The 20861-nt window shown below is 43.5% G+C and overlaps 1 protein-coding gene across 5 annotated transcripts in view; it reads left to right on the forward strand.

Moving 5' to 3' along the window:
• Nucleotides 1–1346: 1346 nt before the first annotated feature.
• The window catches only part of ABLIM2 (actin binding LIM protein family member 2), a 150932-nt gene continuing 131417 nt past the window's right edge, over nt 1347–20861 (forward strand). For all 5 annotated transcript variants that reach the window (XR_012673451.1, XR_012673452.1, XM_075148656.1 and 2 more), the window contains exon 1: nt 1347–1437. Coding sequence is in view for 3 of the 5 variants with exons in the window: in XM_075148656.1 (XP_075004757.1) it covers nt 1422–1437 (16 nt within the window). In the remaining 2 variants the exon portion in view is untranslated. The remainder of the gene's footprint in view (nt 1438–20861) is intronic.

Below are 20861 nucleotides of genomic sequence, written 5' to 3' on the forward strand. Positions count from 1 at the left end.
ACCACACGTGATGCTGTAGTTGCTTGAAGCGTGTATGGGTTCAAACAACCAGACAAGATAATGGAAGAAAATCCATGGAAGTTTCTTCAATACAACGAACACACATCTGGCTCAGCAAGTCCCCTCAGCAGATATCCACTGCTGGTGACCGTCAGAATGGGAAACTGGGTTGGATTGTCTGACCCTGTACGGCTGCTCTGAGCGCAGGTCCACATTCTTCCCAATGGCAGCGATTATCTCCAGGGGCTCTCAATTCGCATCAGTCGAATGACATGAGAGCCACGCTGTACTGCTATACTTACACAGAGCTGAGGATCACGATTCCCTATCAAATCATGACACTGTAGCGCTGCTACAGAGCTCATCTCACTTCAGTTACTGGTGTAGGATGGGAGAGTTGTGTCAGTTTTTATGGTTACAACTGCTAGTTAAAACTTAACTTTTAGATAACTGTTGGTGGAAAAGAGCATAATGAGCATGCTGATATAAATGCAAAGCAAGTCTTCATACCCCTATTTCCTCATGCTGTTACTGTCACTCCAAGCTGCCCAGCACCCAGTCTGAACTCGCCATCAGAGGAGCTGTGCAATACAACACGCTTATGTAACTACAGCTGGCTCCTTCTGGCTTTGTTAGAACAGATGTTTCGGGGTTTTTTAAACATTATTTCTTCAGAACTATAGTAGCTTTTCAGATTGTTGAAATACTGAATAAGCTAGCTTTAACAAAACATTATGTGTCCTTGTACTGTCAAATAAGAAGGATCAGTGAGAGTTCACCTGCTCCAGAAAACACTACCTTCCCCTCCTGAACAACTAGACTTGCTGCCAAACATCTTATGTGCGGTGCAGCGCTGCCTGGAGTCTAGGCTGAGCCGAGGAACAACGCAAACATCCTCATCGTCATTCCCCGGGCGTTTTGGGGACATGCTAAAGCACCTGTGCACCAATTTGCTTTGCTCGGGCATCATACAAACCGAGCACAAGCAGGGCAGGAAAATGCAGACCTCGCCCACAGAGCAGAGGGGGGCTGGATGGAGAGCTGCCGGGCAAGCAGGCGAAAGCAGGCTGAGACGGCGGCGAAGTTTCTGCTGCCGGGGGGGGGGGGGCTGCAGCAGCCCTGCCCGCAGCGGCGGCGGGGCCGGAGCCTGCCCCCGGCCGCAGCAAGGCACGGAGGGGGATGTAGTCCGCGGGGGCGGCGCGGAGCTGCCTACACTTCCCAAGGTGCCCGCCGGGCAGCGCCGCGCCGGGGCCGTGGGTGCGCGGCACCTGCCGGCGGGGGCGGAGCGCGGCGCCGCCTGCCCCGCTGCGGGCTGCGCGGCGGCGGCGGGCGGGGATGGTGCCGCCCGCGGGGGCGCGGTGACGGGCGGCGGCGGCGGGAGCGGCGGGGAGCGGCGGCGGGCGCGGCCCCTCCTGCGCGCCATGAGCACCGGCACAGGTAGGCGGGCGCGGGGGGCAGCCGAGACCCCCCGGTATTTTGGAAGGGGACGTTGCCGCTGCCCCGCTGGGGTCCGTCACGTTGCGGTGCGGCTGCTCTCCGGGGTGCGGGCGGGGGGAGCCGGCTGAAAATTGCTAACCTCAAAAAAAGGCAGAAAATACACGTATCTGCACGGGTGCGTATCGCGGAGGGGAGCTGCCGCAGCCGCGGGCGCTGCCGGCGGGAGGAGCTGCGGCTGCCGCCGCCGTGCCGGGGCGGCGGGACCCCGCGCGGGGGCTCCGGCGGTGCCGCCCCCGCCCCGGGCCTCGCCCGCACCCCCGGCGGGGAGCCCCGCGGGGTGGGCTTGGCCGGCCGCAGCGGGAGGCGCCCCGGGCTGCGTACCCCCACCGCCGGTACCCCACGGCACGGCTCGGCTCGGCTCGGGGGGTATCTCGCCCCGGCCCCGCAGCCGACATGTGGGTGAGGGCGGCGGGCAGGCTGCTGCCCCCCTCCCCGCCCGGCATCCCAGGGGCGGGAGCACGCGGCTCCTCGGACGGGGATATTTGGGTTAAAAGCTCGGCCTTTTCTGCTGGCCGAGATACCGTGGTGATAGAGAAGGTGAAAATCACGGAGGTTTCATGGAGCCCTAGCTAGGATTGCCACCCGGAGGGATCCAGTTGCCCAGGGCAATACAAAAGTAATTTATCCTGTGATACATGCAGAATTTGAGAACTGACTTGGAATTGTATTTTCCAGCGATTCAGCATTCATCTGCCTTGTGTGGCGGGGGGAGTGGTTACTTCAGAGAGCAACTGATCGCAAAATATTACAGTCTTTAAGGCAAATACAGGGTTGTGCATAGGGGAAAGGGAAAGGGGACACTTTGGGAGTTGATTGTGTATTTTGTTTCTGGGGATAACTGTAGCTGTTAAATATACCCTCTGCCACAACAATAGGGAGACATTGAATAGCTACAGTTACGTGGTGACTCTGTCAACATGCTTAATCATATCACATCCTCACGGAGAGCCAAATAAGAACCTAGTGCAAAGAAAGGGGAAAGTAAGCTCCCTGTTAGAACAGTGTGAGACCTGGGGTCAGACACCTGCCAGAGACTTCAGCTAAAATGTGGTTTGGTGTTTCCTCATGGCTGTTGAAAATGTGGATATTTCCATGTGTGCCAGTCATCCACGTTCCTGTGTGGTCTGTGGATGAAACATGCACTGCCAGCGTGCCGGTCCTCTCTTGCCCAGGCCAAGGCAGGTGTCCAGAAGTGCAGGTGAGAGCAGAGCTTCAGGGTGAATTGAATCGTGTGCTAGAAATCCTGAGTCTGTCTTCCGTCTCTAAAGGGAATTGAGATGGTTAACGCAGATGGTGACATCTGCATTGGAGATGATTAATCTCCAGCACAGAATCCTATCCTCTGTTACCTGTCTGTAAATTCAAACAGAAGACTATGAAATACTTTAAAAAACATTTAAATTCTGTAGCAGTAGAACTGAGGCTGGTAGAGGGAATATTAAAGTCCAAAGTTGTATCTTTATAATAAAATGCCAATTAAATAGATTGTAAAGTTATAAACCCAGTAGAAAAGTTAGTGCATAATAGGCTAGTGCAGAAGAGGCTTGACACAATTCTATCTTAGTAATTGCACCAAACATGGTGTAAATGAAATAGCAAAAATGAACGGTGCCAAGATAAAAATAACATCCTGGGAAAAAAGAGAGTGGAAAAAAACCCTGAGAGTTCTTAGCTCTCATTTGAAAGTATAACTGGCAGTTTTAGGAGTATTGGTTTTAAGTATAGGTTTAGCTTTGATGTTTCCAAATTTTGATTTTGCATGTCTATGTGAACTATGTAAACAATTTACAATCAATTTTTATGACAAATTAAATGTGAGGAGCCCACAGCTACTCTGCAAAATCAATGGAAATTTTCCATTAACATCAATGGAGCAAGTATTGTACAGCAAATTTAATGCCACAATTTCACTAAAATTACTGTTTCCAAAAGATTTCCACCAAAATTACTGTGGAAAGGCTGTAATTCGAAGTTTGGTGTTTACTGTAACAGAAGGATGTTTCTGGTTCTCCAAAGAAAATAAGGGTGCAATGTGGTATTAAAATTAGCCCCACGTAAGGTTCAAGGAATTGCCGCACTGTTGGTAATTCAGGAGAAATCCCCGGTCTTCCTGTTACTCTTGAGATGGAGTAAACTGTTGTGGATTTGTGCTCGTTACTCCAGAAACCTTCATCTCTGTCCCCTCTTGCCGATGCAACACATCATCAGCTGTTTGTATCAAGAGGGTTTCATGCAACCCCACTGCCCTGCCTTGCCATTTAGACATAAGATTTGGCTTTAGATATAGAAATGTGTGTATTTGGTAAATGTGATTTAGTTTGTGATGTATAGATACAGATAATATCATTTAAAGTGGCCTAATAGTACGTACTTTGAAACATTATTCTGTATTAATGGACTGCAGACTCATGCTATAATTTTAAATCTATAAAGCTTATGATCACGTGGCATAGTAAAACACAGCTCAAATGCGTCATTACATATGTTGTAATTAGATTTTTCCACACGTGATTTTTGCTCAGCTGACTTCCATATACTTACCATTAATCTTGGCTGAAACTATTTCTGAGAAAGAGCTTATTCCCTGCCCTTTACACCTGTATTTGCATGGCATGGCTGTCTAATATTGTCAGACTAGTATTTCATTCTTTGCCATGTTGAAATCATAGCAAGAAGAACAGAGTAGGTTAAAAATTTGAGATGGAGAAAATTAGCTTCCCATCAATTCCCAGAAATAGGCTAACATGGTGTCTATTATTTAAGTGCAAAAAAAGGAATCACAGAGCTAATTACATACTAGGTGAATTATCTTAGATTAGATTAAATTAAATGTCATGACACAAATTCACATGGCTGTTTAGTCTTTAAACTATTATATTAGAGGGAAAATTTGATTGCGTGGATCAGAGAACAGCTAATGGAGTGTCACAGCCCAAATGGAGGACGAACACAGAGACTCTGTTTACAAAAGAGGTTATGCAGGTTGGTCACACAGGGTCCTGCTCTGCTTGGGAGAGGCTTAATTCCTTTTCAAAGTTCACTTGCGAATATGCCAATAGGAATCCTCTCTGGAGACAATAGGAGACTGTTTCAGACTGTAGTGTATTTTACAGTTAGATACAGTGTTTTACTTTCAGCCCTTCATTTTGAGCACTGGTAGAAGAGAGCATTGAATTATGAGATACGAGCCGCAAGAGCTTGACTTGCTGTGGAGTTCTCCAAGTGATGAATGTGTGCAGATTATAACGTGCGATCCTTTAAGTTTTGTAATTAAACAGAAGTAGAACTACTTCATTTCATTGCCATTTTAGCCTTGTTTCCCTGAAAAAATAAGCAATGATACGTATTTCCTGATGGTATTTTCTTCCTCTGAAGTGGAATTTCATAGAACATATATAATTTCTTAGATTGTAAAAAATAGGAAGACATATCTTGGGATTCTTTAAGGTTTTTGGTTGAAGATACTTCTTCACAGCTCTTTAGAAAAGGATTTCAGCTCGGTGTATGACATCTGTTAAATGGCATCATGTTCTTGGATTGTAAGAACATACAGCGCAGTTATGAGAGGATGAAATAGGTCAGAAGAGATTATCAGGTGATGGTACCTCAGGTGGTAACTCCTGACTGCAGGACATCCTGGCTGCCACGCGCCTTCGCGTGCTGCCCCGGCGCTGCAGCAGATCTCTGGAAAGGTGGCTAGTTCTGCTTTAAAAACCCCAGATATTTGGCTTTCTGAGCAAGGTCTGTTTCTTGCAAACTTGCCTGTTTGCAGCGCGGCGTCTGTGCAGTAACGAGCATCCTTCGTGGCTGGTATCTGTACACATCGTACTGCCATTTCAATACGATGTTGAAGTCAGTATACTTTCAGTTTTGCTTCTCAGGACATTAGTGGCTTATGTACTCAATGCCCAATAATCAACTTTGTCATAAAAACATAGAGGGCTAAGAAACGTAAAGAAAATTGAAAAATTAATCAAAGCATGGCTGTTGAGGTAACCTTCTCCCTCTTCTTACCTTCTTCTATGCAATGGGCTGGCCAACATTCAAGGAGAAGAGAGGAAACCCTGATTTTAGTTTTGCCTAGTTTGACAAATCATTCCCCCTCTAGACTGTACAAATGCAGGCTTTTAGCAGTGGAAACGCATCTCTCTTGACTATTGTTAACTTTAAGCTTACCGCTGCATTTTCCTGTCCTGCTAGGGGATTGCTGGTGCCATTAACTCACCTTCGGACCTTGGGTTCTCAAACCAAGCATCCGGCACTCGCAATAATGAATTAAACGTATTTGTGTGGAAATGGGCTGTGCTGCTTGGGGCTTGTCGAAGCAGAGCTCTGTAAGCGCCCAGGCCTGTGCACGAGCCCGGCGCCAGGTGCAGGGCAGCGGATGGGCCTTTGAGATTATTGGAGAATTTGATGGCTCGTTGGCTGCATCCTTAAATATAACCTTAAGGCAAGTATTTCTGAATGTAGATTATTCCATGTGTCAAGATCCATTAGCAGTGTGTCAAGGTCCTTAACTCTTATCGTCTGAAATGTTGGAATGTTTTTTTCTCAGCTTCTTAGTTGATGTTCGTGCTCTGAAATCTAGATGGAGTATTGTTTTGCACAAAGCATGGTTGTTTATTTTTCCATCTCAGAAAAGGAATGTGAGAGGAATATAAACTTCATTCAGTGAATATTTCTGTCTGCTTTAGGAGCCGTTTTTTTCCTTTCTCTGTAAAAGCAAATAGTTATTTTACTGGCATTAGTCAAATTGATCAAAAACTCTGTTTTGGAGATTGTTCTGATCCTATAGGACAAGTTGCTTGATCTGTAGTTGAAGGAAAACAAAGTTCAAATGCAGTTGGCCATGAAAAATGAACATTCCTGAACTGTAAGGTATCACTAGTGATATTTTAAGAAGACTTTAATGTTCTTATAAGTCAGATTTTTTTTGCTATTTAGAAACTGGTATTTTTAGATCTAAGTAATAGTGTAATTGTAAAACAGTATCAGACTGCAGTTGCTCCTCACGGTGGATATAAGGAACAAGTGTGGTATCTCGGTTGTTACTGTACAGTCGCTGCTCACCAATACAGCATCCAGTTCCTTGGAAGTTTTCAAGTACCTCTTCTATCGTTTCATTTCTAGCATGGGGCACTCTCTGATACTTTGGAAGAGGATGAAATGTGGTTGTCCCACGTTCTTCCTCTTCCCTCTTGCCAAGTTCATCTGAGCTTCAGGGGAAAAAAAAATTCCTCCCCCGTACTGGCTTATGGAGTGAAATAACTGGATATAGTATAGATGTGGAGCGCTAAGTATACAGTAGTTGTGTCCCTTCAAGTCTGTTTCGGAGGATGACAAAGTAAAATCGAATCCCTGTGACATTGTTTGTATGGTGAAATCCTTGGTGAAGGAGGAGTTGAAGTTTGATGCATATCATATGAAGAAGAAGCTACAGAACCCGTTCTGCTCAACAGTGTCATGCAACAGCTTTTGTCACTTTAGAAAATAGGTCATATAGCTCCTTCCCCTCACAGGTATGTGACTTGAGGATTCATGGATAGCAGGGAATTTCAGAAGTAACACATAAGGCAGGTTACTAGTTGATGTCTAAATATATACTGGGATCTTCTCTGCTGAGCAACGCTAAGTGGGACTAAATGAATAGGCAGCCTTATATGCAGTGATTCATTTGGAGAGTTCTTGATCACAGACCACTTCAGTTTTTTCTTGACTTATTTTTACCTGTCAAGAGAGTTTATTGAGGTACATTTCTAAATCCCAGATTGCTGCAAAAACTGCAGTTTGAAATGATGTGAATGCTCTAGAAGTCATGAAAAATATTTTTACAGTTTCCTCTTTATTTTCATCTCAGTTACTACCATTTACTTTGCTCTGTTTGCAAATTCTTTACCTCTCTTTTCCTGTTGATGTTCTCAGTATTGCAAACTTAGCTGGGACCTGCAAGTCAAACAGGTATTTCTGTTCTTTACCGTGTAGCAGACCGCTGAGGATTTTTGATAGAGTTCAGCTGACAAGTTTGGCTTTACGGAGCCTTGTAGGGTTTGCCTTGCTCCGGTGTTTCCTTTGGCTTTGCAGTACCAGCAGCGTTAAAGCAATCACTCGGTTACAATTTTAGATGCGACACAGATAGAGAGGATCTAATCTTTACGGTTGCATATGTAATTGTGTAGGGCACAGAGACCAAAGGAAACCGTAGAAACGGGCTGTGTTGCCACTATTGCCCTCGATGACAGGAAGATGGGAATGGAAAAGGGTTTGCAGCCAAATCCTGTAACCGGGATACAAGGCCATCGGGAACAGCTGGGGCTGCGTATGTCTGCGCCGCGAGTTGTAGCGAGTGTCTGGCAGTGACTCCAACGCCTCACCCCTGTGACTCGCGCATATGCTCTCCGTTCTGCTGTCTGTTAACCTGGCTGTAAGTCAGGCCCAAAGAGTGCCAATGGTAGGTTGCTGCTTGCGGTCTGAGCCTCGGTGTGCTCGGTGGTTCCTGCCCTGCTCAGACGGAACAAAACCCTGTGCTCGGCCGTGGGCTTTGGAGCAGCGACAGGAGTGTGCCTGAGCGCGGGCGGTAGGTAAATACTGGTGGTGAGAGAGCAGCGTTGGTTTGCGCGCCGTCTTGAACCTCTCCATGGCTAGAAGCGTACGCTTGGGTGCAGCGTTCCCACCCGCCTGGACACCAGAGTCCAGCCCCGAATCCCAGGGGGTCCGTGCAGCGAGCGCGGTGAGAGGAGCTGCTGTGTGCGTCCCGCGAGCGTGGGGCGTGCGAGGAGAGCTCTGCTTTTGTTCCACCTGGAGAAGAGAAGGCCAAGGGGAATGGAGTTGCGGTCTTCAACCCCCTAATGGGTGGGTAGAGGGAAGACAGGGCCAAGCTCCTCTCAGAGGTGCATGGGAAAAGGGTGAGGGGCAACAATCAGGAGTTGTAGCAAGGGAAATTCCCGCTGGTTGTAAGGAAAAGAAGAATCATAATGAGAGTGCCTGAACCCTGGGGGAGGGTGCCCAGAGGGGCTGGGAATCTCCAGCCTCAGAGATTTTCAAAATTTAGTTGGCAAAGGCCTGAGCAACCTGACCGAGCTTTGAAGATTCCCCTGCTGTGAGTTGGACCTCTGGGCATCTGGTCCAAAATTTTCTGGGTATCTGAAGCCATCGTTAAGCGTGGCTGCAGAGCTCCCGTTGAGTTGCTACAGAGATCTACGGGCAGATTAATCTCGAATGTTTTGCGTGGCCATTTACCAACCAGTCTTCCTGGCCATGTTTTGATGGCTCATTCCTGCCTTGGAAAATTGGAGAAGAACTGGTGTCATCTTCATGTATGAACACTTGTAAGCTCTCCTGCACTAGGCCCTGTGGAGAAACAGCTTATGTACCACAAATCTGTTGAACAGTTGTCTAAAAGATGCAGACCTCTCCCGTGGGTTATGTATGTGCAGCTGCAGAGCCCCTCCTTGACTGGGACAGAGAGTTTGGTGTGAACATCTGGCTTCTCCATCGCTGCTGGGACTTTTAGAAGTGCTAAGCATCCATCACCCATGGGTGAAATCACTGTGAACTGCAGAGTGTGTTGTCACTCTGAAATCAGGGCATTTATTTATGTGCCTTCGTACAGAATTACACGTAAACATTTTAACATCTTTATTCTAATAGCCACAGCTTTTCATGGTACAAAACTAAGATAACGAGCATCTCGGAGACTGTCTTAATGTGTCGTCGGCTGTGAGAACAACCAAAGCTTTTCCAGCATCTTCTTTAAGGCTTCTGTCCTTATGAACTGTAAGACGTTTAGTAATAAGCATTTGTGTTTCAGTTTGCTGTATGCCACATTTATTGTCATTATTTAAGATCATAACGCTGTCTGTACCAGCTCAGATTAAATGTCTGTGTGGCCCAGTAGCCTGTGTCCAGCTGTGCCCATCGTCCTGACCTGGGAACCGCCGATAACAGTGGCTAGTTGTGTCCATCTTGGTCTTGAATGTTTTTCAGGACGGTACTAAGTGATGCATCACCTAAATGCCGAATTTTAGCTCATTTTTGGCAGCGTGGCCTAAATTTCATTGTCTGCAGAAAGCCAGCGTAACAATAAACTTCTATTTATATCTAAATAGAGCTTAATATCTTAATAGAGCTACCCAGTTACACTGCTGTAGACTTGATTGTGTCTATGTTATTAATTGGATTTGACCTAAGACTGAAACCTGGGTTGTGCTGAGGACTCTTAACTCCCGTTATTTCTAAACTTTGGGGTTAAATAATCTTTCTGGACTGAAGTGATATGCTGCATTTTCAGGAAAACTGCTGAAGCGATAGGCACCCATTTCACATTTCTTTCCATAGATCTATAATTTTAACTTGTGATATGCCTGAGCTTTTTTCCAAGGTCAAGGCTGATTTTCAGTGGGAACAACGCGGTCTGTGTCCTGTAAAGAATATGAGGCTGACGTTAGGGTGATGCTGCCAGCTCTGAAGAAATGCTCGGCTGGGCTCTCTGCATCTTGTCCCTGAAGCACGTAAGGTCTACAGAGATCTAGAAGCGTGCCATAGTCATGCCTATTTTAGAAAGCAGCAAACAGCACGAGCTGCAGATTTAAGTTGGCAGAAGAAGCCTGGCTGTTAAGCTAAAGCTGTCAGAAACTGCCATAACGTTGGTTGGATACTTGCTTGATTTACCCAATCTGTTATGAATTAGAAAAGGACAGCCTTTCTAAATACAAAGGTACTTAATATTTTTTGAAATGTATAGGAATGCTATATATTGGAGGCAGTCCCAGCTTCAGTCCTAGTAATTTTGATCTCATACGTGTGTTTCCTAGGTGCTGTAATGATGTATTTAATAGAGTGATGGATGCTTTCAGTATAGCTGTTTGCACTGTGGACATCAAACAGCTCACCAATTTCAGTTCTGAAATTCATCTTTAATTCTAGTTATTTGTTTAAACTATTTTTATGGCATTGTCTAGCTTATAGGTCAAATTCAGTTGCTAAACCATCTAATCCACTACTTCTCTGTATAACTGGTTGTTTTCACTCACATATCCCAGTACAGAGTTGTTTGCAAAAGCAGAGCTGTCTTCCCTCAAGACAACAAAAGATAACAAACTTATCACTCCTCCTGATAGTCCAGTTCTGTACTAATCGCTCTGCTTGCTTAGAAAACACTGTACTGGTCTATATTTAAAAAAAAAAAAATTCTATTTTTCTCTAATCGAACCTATTTTCCGTAAGTGAACCTGTGAATGTATTTCAAGGAGTTGTGCATCCAGTGTTGCTTACAGAGGCCTTAGCAATGGGTGAATAGCAAACCTGGACGTGTTAAAGCAAGCTTCCGACTCTTAGCCTGCCCCGTGGCTCCGTGCTGTGGCTCCAGGAGGCAGATGATGGCCCTTTGCTGGAAGGCAAAGGACTGAAGTTTAACAGGTAGCACCTGTAGAATTTTCTGGGGAAGTTGTGGTAATTATGCTGTGGAAAAAATGATGATATGGAAAGTATTTCCACTGCATTGATGTTATGGTACTATGAAGAATTAACAGTTACCAAAGAACCTATATTGGTCACAGGCTATTTGGCATTTCAACTTGACAGCTATGTATAGCACTTGAGCAGTAGGGAGGGAGGACTTTGGGTGGACAGTAGGAGCTACGCATCCAGGAGAGCTGTTGTACTGACCCGTACACAAGTCACCCTACGTGTTTCACTCCTGTCTCTAGGCTGCAATCTCTTCTGCTGCTTCTGAGATGACCTTGCATCTCGCTGTCAGCGTTAAAGTCTCTTGTTATCAGTTTATTTAGACTTTTTGTTGCATACTTCTGTGTAAGCATCCTAACATGTTATGCCTTAAAGAAATCATTAATGCAATAAAAAATTGGAAAACTTTTAAATACAAATAATGTAATTAATTGGGTAATTGCTGTTACATTAATATTCCCTGTATTTTGTCTGACTGCAGTTTATGTTGTTTGTAAACTTTTGGGAGGAGATGCTGTCTCTGGCTTTGTGTACTACATAAACAGCCGTACTATTTTTAGTGCCAAGCTGAAAGATAACATCATCTCTTTAGGCAAGTTCTGCCATATTTTGCAGGAACTCCTTCCTCTTTTGGTAGGATGTATCACTCTTTACATTTTGTTCTCTGGTGTCAGGGTTTCTTTTGGTAGAATTTCATTGTGGTACCATTGGTGCTGTGTATTTTTATAAATATATTTAGCTTTTTAATAGTATCTTTGGTCAATTGACTGCAAAGCTCTCAAAAGAGAAGGGGATTTGCTTGTACACACAGGAGAACTGAGAAGAGATTTGTGACTTGTGTTTGGTAGGATTAGTCAAGAGGAGAAGAATCTGAAATACCAGTCTGAATTAAACGTTGCATCCGGTAGGTCACTCTGACTTCAGATGTATAAGGCCTAATACATTTTGGGTTATTTTTGGCATTGGCATGAGTGACTGACATTTGTCTACAGAAGTAAGAAAGGAAAACCAAAGCTTAATTTGTTTGCCATCTTCCACTAAGTTTTGAAAAATAATATCTGGTCCTTAGCTTGTCCAACGGCGCAAGGCGAGAAGGAAGAGTTGGGCTTGTAAAAACCAACTGCAACAAAGCCAGTTTCCTGCTGTTGACCCCATGCCCCAGGCAGCCTAAATATTCCCCCCCTTGCTTTTTGTTTCTCTCTGGATCACATCCACAAGATTTCGTTCCAAAGAGAAATCAAGATTGCCACTGATGTCACCCATCAGATAAGACTGCACATGTAAAATACTTTTAAAAAGTCCTGCAAGAACCTAACCCTGGAAAATGTTTTTTTATTTTTCCGTGGTAGGAAAGGGCTGCACGTACTGGCACCCGAGCTGCAAGCGTGCGGCCCCACCAAGGAATCTGCGCAGCCCACAGTGACGCCTGTCCCCGCAGACCCCTGCCAGCAGCTGCCACTGTCACTTGCCAGCTTTTTAAAGCTCTTTAAAGGTGACGTAATGGGGCAAAAAGATAACATGCAGCTCTTTCCTCTAGAGGCAGGCTTAAGTTAATATTTCCCCAAAGGCCAGTGTTATAGATATGTGCAGAAAAATGGAAAAGCCCCTGCTTTCCTCTCTGCTCGCCCATCTCCCTTTCCCAGCCGGGAAGGGAAGCTGGGGATGGAGGCAATTTTCCAGTTTTTCAATTTCTGCAGCTTTCGTCAGTCACGATCACATGAATACAATAGGTAATTTGGAAAATACTGGTGATGCATTCCAGATCAGACCGATAACGCGTGTCAGCTTTTGTATCCCCTGGTGACCTGAAAGCTTGATTATCGAGGTGAAGAGTAGTTTGGTCCTGAGGGCTTGTACTGAGTCAAGCTTGTTTACTGGGTACATTTGTCTAGATAAAGCCGACCTACTCCAAGCCACACACAGCACTTCTGTTCAGAAGACATCGAAACAACCAAGTTCATCTTAAGAAAAACCTGACCAAAGTGCACCACACTGATTGTCCCCAATGCTCTCTGTATGGCAGCATCACGTTCCTATATCCATCTGTTTGTCGTCAGGTTTTGATCATTTCAGCCTTCCAGAAGAGTGTAACCACGGGTATAATTTAATACTGGAGGAAAGAGCATCTGCGTAACGAGAACCGTTCAAATGAGACGTGGAGCAGACAGGTCACACCAGGGGCTGCCCGCTGGGGACCAGCGCAGCACCAGCACAGGGTGGTTATGAAGAACCGCATTGCTGCATAAACTCATTTCAGCTTTTGAGTTGTTTGAAGCCTTTTTCCGACGCTTGGCCTTTGTTCCAGAGGTGGCTCACAACGGGTTGTGCCTGCACCTGCCCTGCATACGGGCCATTGCAGTCTTGTTGGGGAGGAGTGGTCGTTTGACCACCATCAGGTTGAATCGGCCTGGTGTAAAGAAAAACGCAGACAGGTATTTCTTTGCAGGAAATCCTCAACGTCGTACAATAATATTGGGCTTTCACTGGGCTTCAAACCACAGAAGCAGACGTTTCAGAAGCTGTATTTTGAAACATGTACTCCAAAATTTGTTCAAATTTATAATTCAAGAAATTCATGAGGGTTATTTTCAGAGCTGTTGACATGAAGCCACTGATGAAACAGCAGCCAGCCCTGAAGCCTACAGCCCCCGTAGGGGATGCCTGTCAAAATGCGCCGTGGCAGAGCACCAGGGCAAGGCGCTGGCAAGTTACATTTGTCTTACGCGTGCCCAGAGAGTCTCAAGGAACCAGAAGTGCTAATGCTAGGGATGCTGGCTTATCAAAGGAGTGCAGCTACATGCAAGAGGATTATTTTTACTAATACATGCCTATAGTTCATCAAGCTAATAAGGCTCCGCAAGACCTGATGCAAATCCACAAAAGAGTTAAATTTAATAGGCATTATATTGCGCCTTTAGTTTGAAATGGACATTATTCATGTTTACGGCTTGGAATTCCTCATTTGTAGTGCTCATCATAACGTTTTAAAAGTTATTCCAAAATTGATTCCTTAAATGTTTTTGAGATTAATAATTTCCAAATTCAAGACTAGATACACTCTTTGTCACGTATAGTCCCATTGAAGCATGAGGAACTACGTACTGATAGAAGAAATAAAACTTCATGCTGCCGTTATTAGAAGCTGCCCCTTCCCTTAGAATTCAATATTTGAGGAATCTTTTTTTGAAAAAGTTTGAGTCAAATAAGAATATCTTAGATTTCAGAGATTTTTATTGATAATATTGCTCAGAGACCAATTCCAGATGCAGGTTTGGTCAGCTTTCTTGTGCAGACTAAAATGTCTTTCTTGTGCATACTAAAATGTTATTCTTTAAAGCTGAACCCCAGAGCCACCTCATCTATGAACTCTTGTGCTGCAAATTATTAACAGAATACGTTATTCTGGAAGTTCGCATCCGGTTTATGTCACTTAATGCAAATGAATTGTAGATAAAATATGCTAGGACATTAAATGTTTACTTGAGATAATAGTTCTGTTTATTCAGCTTGAGGAAACTAAAGGTGAAGTTAAGAGTACACTTGAAAAAACATAGGTAGGAAGCAAGAAAACAGGTTTTAATTATGATTGAAAATAAAACCAATAAGCATATAGGTCTAGAATAAAACTATAAAAGATTGCTGTAGGTTGCTGCAGTGGTACATTAACATACTAAACTATTTGGAGTGTGACACATTTTCCACATCAGAATTAAACAAATAGCAGCTTAATGCGTTAAGTCATTGCAGTGACATCTGCTCTGTTAGGTGCCTACAGGCTGGAAAATTACGGCAAAAGATACACGAATGGATCCAGCAGCTCAGGGTTCGCTCCGAGTGGTGGAGGGCTGGGAGCCACTTTTGGGTCCCTTGATACCGGTCACGTTGGTGAGATGCTTTTGGCCCCTGCCTTGGTTTGGTAGGAGATGCTCAGCTACGGGCATTGTCACCGCTGTCCTATTTCCCCCACCACAGCGGTGAAATCAGTGAGTGGAATGAAGGGGCCGTTTCTGGTGTTTCCGAGAGGAATATCACTTGCTGTGGGAGTATTTCTTTCTTTTTTTCCCTAATATTTTTCCCTGTCATTGGGGCTACACTGGTGAGTGGAACTGCCTGCTTACTTGGTCTGCCCTTCCCAACACCCTGGGAAGGCGGCTTCACAACAAAACTCGTGTGATGGGCGTTCTTGCTCCAAAGCAAGGTATTGTAGTGTATCTCTAGGACTTTAAAAGATCTTATACTGTTTTTTTTTTTAAATTACTGTAGTATCATCAGTTTACCAGATAGTGCACAAGCAGAAGCAAAAACCTTATGCATATCCCTGAGATCTATCAATTAGGCCATGTACACACACAAGAAAATTAAGGGAGAAATTGCAAGCAGTAGCATCTGTATTCATAAACCAGAATACAAGTTGGAGCCTCTTTTTTACCATTTGGATTTTGTTTATGTTGTTCATACAGGAAAGGGATGAGGAGACTTTTTAAAACGTTAAAAGCCTTTAAACTTTTTCTGCAACTATGACAGCTAGAACCAAATTAAAATAATAAAAAAATAAAGAACAGATTGCTGCATAATCACTTATCTCCCCGTGGTGGTACTTAATTTAAAATGTCAAGTATTTCAAGGCTGTGATAAAATTGTGAGACTTAACAATACTTCTTATATTGCAGTCAAAACTCCCAGAGCTCCCATGTTGAAGAGTCAGCCAAAATCCAAAATGCAGCCAGATTAGCGGTGTTAATCACATTGCATGTTCTTTAAATTGCAAGGAACCTGTGCAGGGTGTAGAGGCTGGAAACTGGATCACTGTGCAGTAATGTCTGTGACGCATAGGATATGTGGTTAGGTGGAGTTGGTATTTACTGTCACAACAAAATCCCTACTTCTAAGGCAAATTGCAATGTCAAATGTGTAACTTTGTAACCAGGTTGGTTTCTTTGTGTGTTTGGTGTATGCATAGATTTAAAAAGACAGCTTGGCATCTCCGCTTCATTGTGACTTTTTGGTGGTGGGATCACCGAGGTCACCGTATGTCTAATACTTGGTTTGTAGGATTCCTCGTGAATTCTCAGGGTCAGTCCTCGGGCCAGGCTGCCGCAAATCTGATGGCAGGCGGTGTAAATGGAAATAGGCATATTCGTTGTGATTGATAGCACTGTGGGACAAGAAATTTATTCTGACATTTATATCTGGAAAAAAAAATGTCATTCATTTAGCCATTTATACGTGAGTGTGCCTAAAATTAGCTTCTATTCTGTTAGAATCCAATGGTCTAAAGGTGCGTGTTCAGATCAGAAATGTTGACCCCCCAAGATATCCCAAGTTCCTTATGGCAGATCCAGAGAGAAAACTTTTGCTTTATTACTTATGGTATGTAGTATGATATTATGATGGAAGGTGGCCTTGTAAAAAAAACCTGGATGGGCAAAGATGCTGCGAGTTAAAGGTGTTCAGCAGCACTGAACACCAGGTCACTTTTCGGTAGATGCTAAATATGAGTTTGGAAGGCTAATTTTAATCGCCCTGCTTTCAGGTGTGTCCCCTCACTCACTTGTGGTGATGTTCGTGTTAGAGAGGGATTTTAGACAGAAGGTCTCTTTTGCTGTCATGCCAGGGTCCTGTCAATGGGATGAAGTGGAGCAGATCCATGGAGGGGCTGCCTGGCCAGTCAGAAGCTGGGTGTACGAGGAGGGGCTGCGGCAGCCAGGCTCCTTCAGGAGGCTGAGGGAGAAAATCCCTGTCTTCGTGTCCCTACTGGTGGGTGTAGAGAAGATGGACCCAGACTCTTCTCAGAGGTGCATGGCAAAAGGGCAAGATTCAACACCGCAACAGCTTGTGACACAGCAAGTTCTGATTAGATAGAAGGGGAAACAAAATTCCCACAAAGGTGGTAAAGCGCTGGAGCAGGTTGTCCAGGGAAGCGGTGGCCCTCCATCCGTGGAGGTTTTCAGATCTGGACTGGGCAAGGCCCAAAGCAACCTGATCTAGTGGGATCCGCGTTGAGCAGGAGGCTGGACTAGATGACCTCCAGAGGTGCCTTCCAACCTAAATTATTCTGTGGTTCTAAATATAGCCTGTGGGAGTGCTAAACTTGACTTTGGCATGAGTAAAATTAGATTTAAAGCTAGAGCAGGACAGCAAGGCAATGCTTCTGGGACTGTCATGCATCACTTCCAAAAAATGTAGACACACGTAGATTTTCAATGGAAACTCAGTTATTCTGTAGCATAATGATACACCAGCTGAGAGTTCCATGGCTGTTTTAAAACCATAGCTGTGTCTTGGGCTGTGCGTGATGCTTAGATGTACTTTGTAAGGAGTCAGAATTAATTCTCCAGGTCATAAACCGAATAGTTGAATGGATTCAAGGCTTCTATTTCCCATTCTGTGACAGATAATTAAAAGATCTAATCTCTTGTACAGCTGACCTGAGAATAAAGACAATACATTTCCAATATTCTGTAGATTTTATGCATAGGAGAGTACCCAGCTTCTCATTTTTAATTTAATATTCCATTGCTATAACTAGGCCAATTTTAAGATAGTGTCTTGATTTAAAGTTGAATCTTGGGACCGTAATTTTCTTGTGGACTGAATGTAAAACATATAGTGAATTCCTAGATAGGAGAGGTACAATCTCATTAGTATAAAACTGTCTGAAAATGATTGTAAAAGATATTGAAGCAGAGGAGCTTTTTTTAAAGATTAGAGCAATTTCAAGTTTAAAAAAGCAAAATTTATTTTATTACATTTTCTAATTATGTCCATACCTCATCATACAATTAATAAATGGATCGATACATACCAGACTTTAGGATTAGCATATAAGCATTAAAGCCTTTGAGTATGTCTGAGTGTGTTTGAAAGGTTTTGGATCAGTGCTTTAAATAAAATAATTAAATCTTACTGTGTGAGTAGAAGAATACACTTTAAAGTGATTGTTATAATTCTACCTTTGTACAAATGTCATCTGACTGGTTGAAAAGGGAACATAATGAATGAAAAACTCTGTCTCAGTAGCTTTCAGATTGATTATAATTAGTTTATTTTCTGTCTTTTCCCAGTTTCTAATAATTATTAACAGACCAAATATGGAAATGGGAAATCTGTCAGGCTGCTGGAGGATCCTTGGAGGCCTGCTGTCACAGTGCTGTAGGGTTGGGCACATAGGCTGCCTATCTGGAGAACAAAGAGATGATTTACAGCAACTTTGCCTTACCCTTCCCAGCTGCGAAGTGGAACTCACCACTGGAATTGGGCTAATCAATTTGTAAATAAGTGTTGATTACACTATATAGGTATAACCGTGCTAGCAGTCTGTCAGTAACTGAGCTGATGGCGTGAATTAGGTGACGGATTTGACCTGCAATTGGAAAGTCAAACAGAGGCTTAAAAGCAGCAAATTGTAAAGCAAATGAAAATGCTCTTGAACTAGAGGTGCAGGGATTCTGCTGCTTTCTCAAGTGCCATACTGAATGGCACTGTATTAGTGGTGTATTTATTAATAAACATAATATTATTACTATGTGTATAGAAAACCTCCATGACACCATCTTGACCAAAGAAGATTTTATCAAAAAATCTTAGATTTTTAGATAATAGATAGCAATCATAGAATGACACGGTATTGCTCCTTTTTTCACAAATGGTTAGCTAGCATTTTGGGCACTTTTTATTATTGGAAGGAAGAATTGACAACAAATGCATGTCACGAATGGGTGGTTTTAAGGCCGCGTAAAGAATCACCGGCAAAGGTATTGGTAAAGGGTGATTTTAATAGAAATTTATAGAAATGTGACGTAATGGAATTTGATGGCAAGGTTCACTCTATTACTTATTACATGGATTAAGTATACATAGGGGAAAATCATATTATATTGTGTTGGAATGGTTTGTACAGAGATTAAGGATAAAACGGTGAAAGGGGAGACCCCCCTGTTGAGTCACGAGGTTCAGAAAAGGTCCAACTGGACCCAATCTTAGTTTCAGACTTGGACAACGGTTTGTGTCTAATACAAAAAGGGATAGGAAGGCCTTCCCGTTGCGTCACAAGGTTCAGAGCAGACCCCCTTGCTTTCTAAACTCCTTCTCAGAGAGGAGCCTACCTGCGGCTGGATCTACCCCTCGTCTCAGACTTGGGCAACGGTTTATGACTAAAGCGTTAAGGGTTTTAGCAGCAACTTAGAGTCTTACAACACTTAAACATTAATCAATTTGACAGCTATACAAAGAATTAGTCAAGTTACTACAAATACTAAAACAACTGAACTATAGATTATACCTGTTAGTAACTGTACAGATAAGCGTGCAAAAAGATCTAGATCAATCAATACGTATCCATATGCATATGAATATGGTACCAAAGCGAAATGAAAGGCCTAGAGTTAGCTAATTTATAAAGGTATACCTGTTAAAAATTCTCCTCGAGTCCCGTGAAATACTCACGTCAAATGCTTTGGCATTTCTCAACAGGCGAAGAGTTGAGCCCCGAGGAGTGTCTCAGTCCAAAATCTTGGTGATCCTCCAAGTATCGCAAATTCGAGTTTGCGAGCTCTGAGAGGCGTCCCACTCAGAGGGAGGTTCTGGATGCAGTCTGCTGCAATCCAGGAGAGCTCAAAGGGTCTCACTTGGTACCGCTGTTTATAGGTTTGCAAGATGATTGGCTTTAGTCATCAGTAAATTTCCATTTTGACCACTATCCGAGGTGGTCCAGGATAGTAATTATGGTATTGTTCCACGATAACCATGGTATTGTTCCACTTGAGCTATGACCCAGGTAGGGGGAGCTTCAGAGCCATCAGAGATGTCGAATTATCTCCTGTTTCTGTTCCCTAACTTGATCATGTAGCTAGTGTCCCTGGTGCGATCAGCGTTGTTCCCCACCTTAGCCATGCAAGAGTGCTTGGTACGGCCAAGGGACGCTCCACCGCCCAACTCATACACAATGGCTAAAGCTTAACAGAAGGTTTTGAGATCGTATCGTAGCCCAGAGGAAAAAGGGAGGGGGAGGAGTGCACCACCACAATGCAAGTATTCCTTGCAAAATTAAATTTTCTTAAGAAAAGAACATGAAGAAAGGCCATTTTTGTTGCAAATAGCAGGGCCAAAGAACAGGAGGCAATCTCCTGATTCAGAAACACCTGTTTCAGCTGTTTCTCCACTCCAGAGAACCTGTTGTTCTTCTCTTCCATTGTGATTAGTAATCGGTGGGTTTTGCCTTTTCTCTGCTCCTTCTTCTCTGTCCTCAGGGCGGTACCTGTGTTTGCCAGCGGTTCCCAGGTGTTTATATATTCCCAGGTTTTCTATTGTTTCACAGACCTCCCTCTAAAAGAGGTGGCTTTCTTTTTCTTTCTTTCTTTTTCACTTAATCTGAGTCTTTTTCATTTGATATGAGTCTTTATTAAAGACACAGTTTGCATGTGTATTTAATATTTGGTTATATCCTTGTGTAACCAGAATCTGGAAATAAGCGTTTGTAATATTGTGGGAATACTTATTCAGAAAGAGATAGTCTTCTCCATTGCCTAATTTTAAAGCTTAGAGGTTAAAGATGTTTCTTTTTTGTAATACAGTGCCACATATTGTTAATTCCTGCCCAAGAGCAATGCATAAACTCTTATAAATACCTTTGCTTTGAATAAAATATATTTGCGCATAATTTCATACACAACGTTCTGGCTAAGAGATTTTGTTTGGGAGTTACTAACTTTCTTCTGATTAAACTTGCATAGCTATTGGCAGTAGCATTTCAGCAAACAAAAACTGGCATTGTATAAACATACAGAGTAATTATGATCCTTCCTCCAAAAAGCTAGCAATGTGACCCGCCAAACCCATCAAGATAAATATCTATGAAGGTCTTTGACTTTATACATGAGAATATTTCAATAGACTTCAATACA

This window comes from Calonectris borealis, chromosome 4 (genome assembly GCF_964195595.1).
Source record: "Calonectris borealis chromosome 4, bCalBor7.hap1.2, whole genome shotgun sequence".
In the NCBI taxonomy this organism is placed as follows: domain Eukaryota; kingdom Metazoa; phylum Chordata; class Aves; order Procellariiformes; family Procellariidae; genus Calonectris; species Calonectris borealis.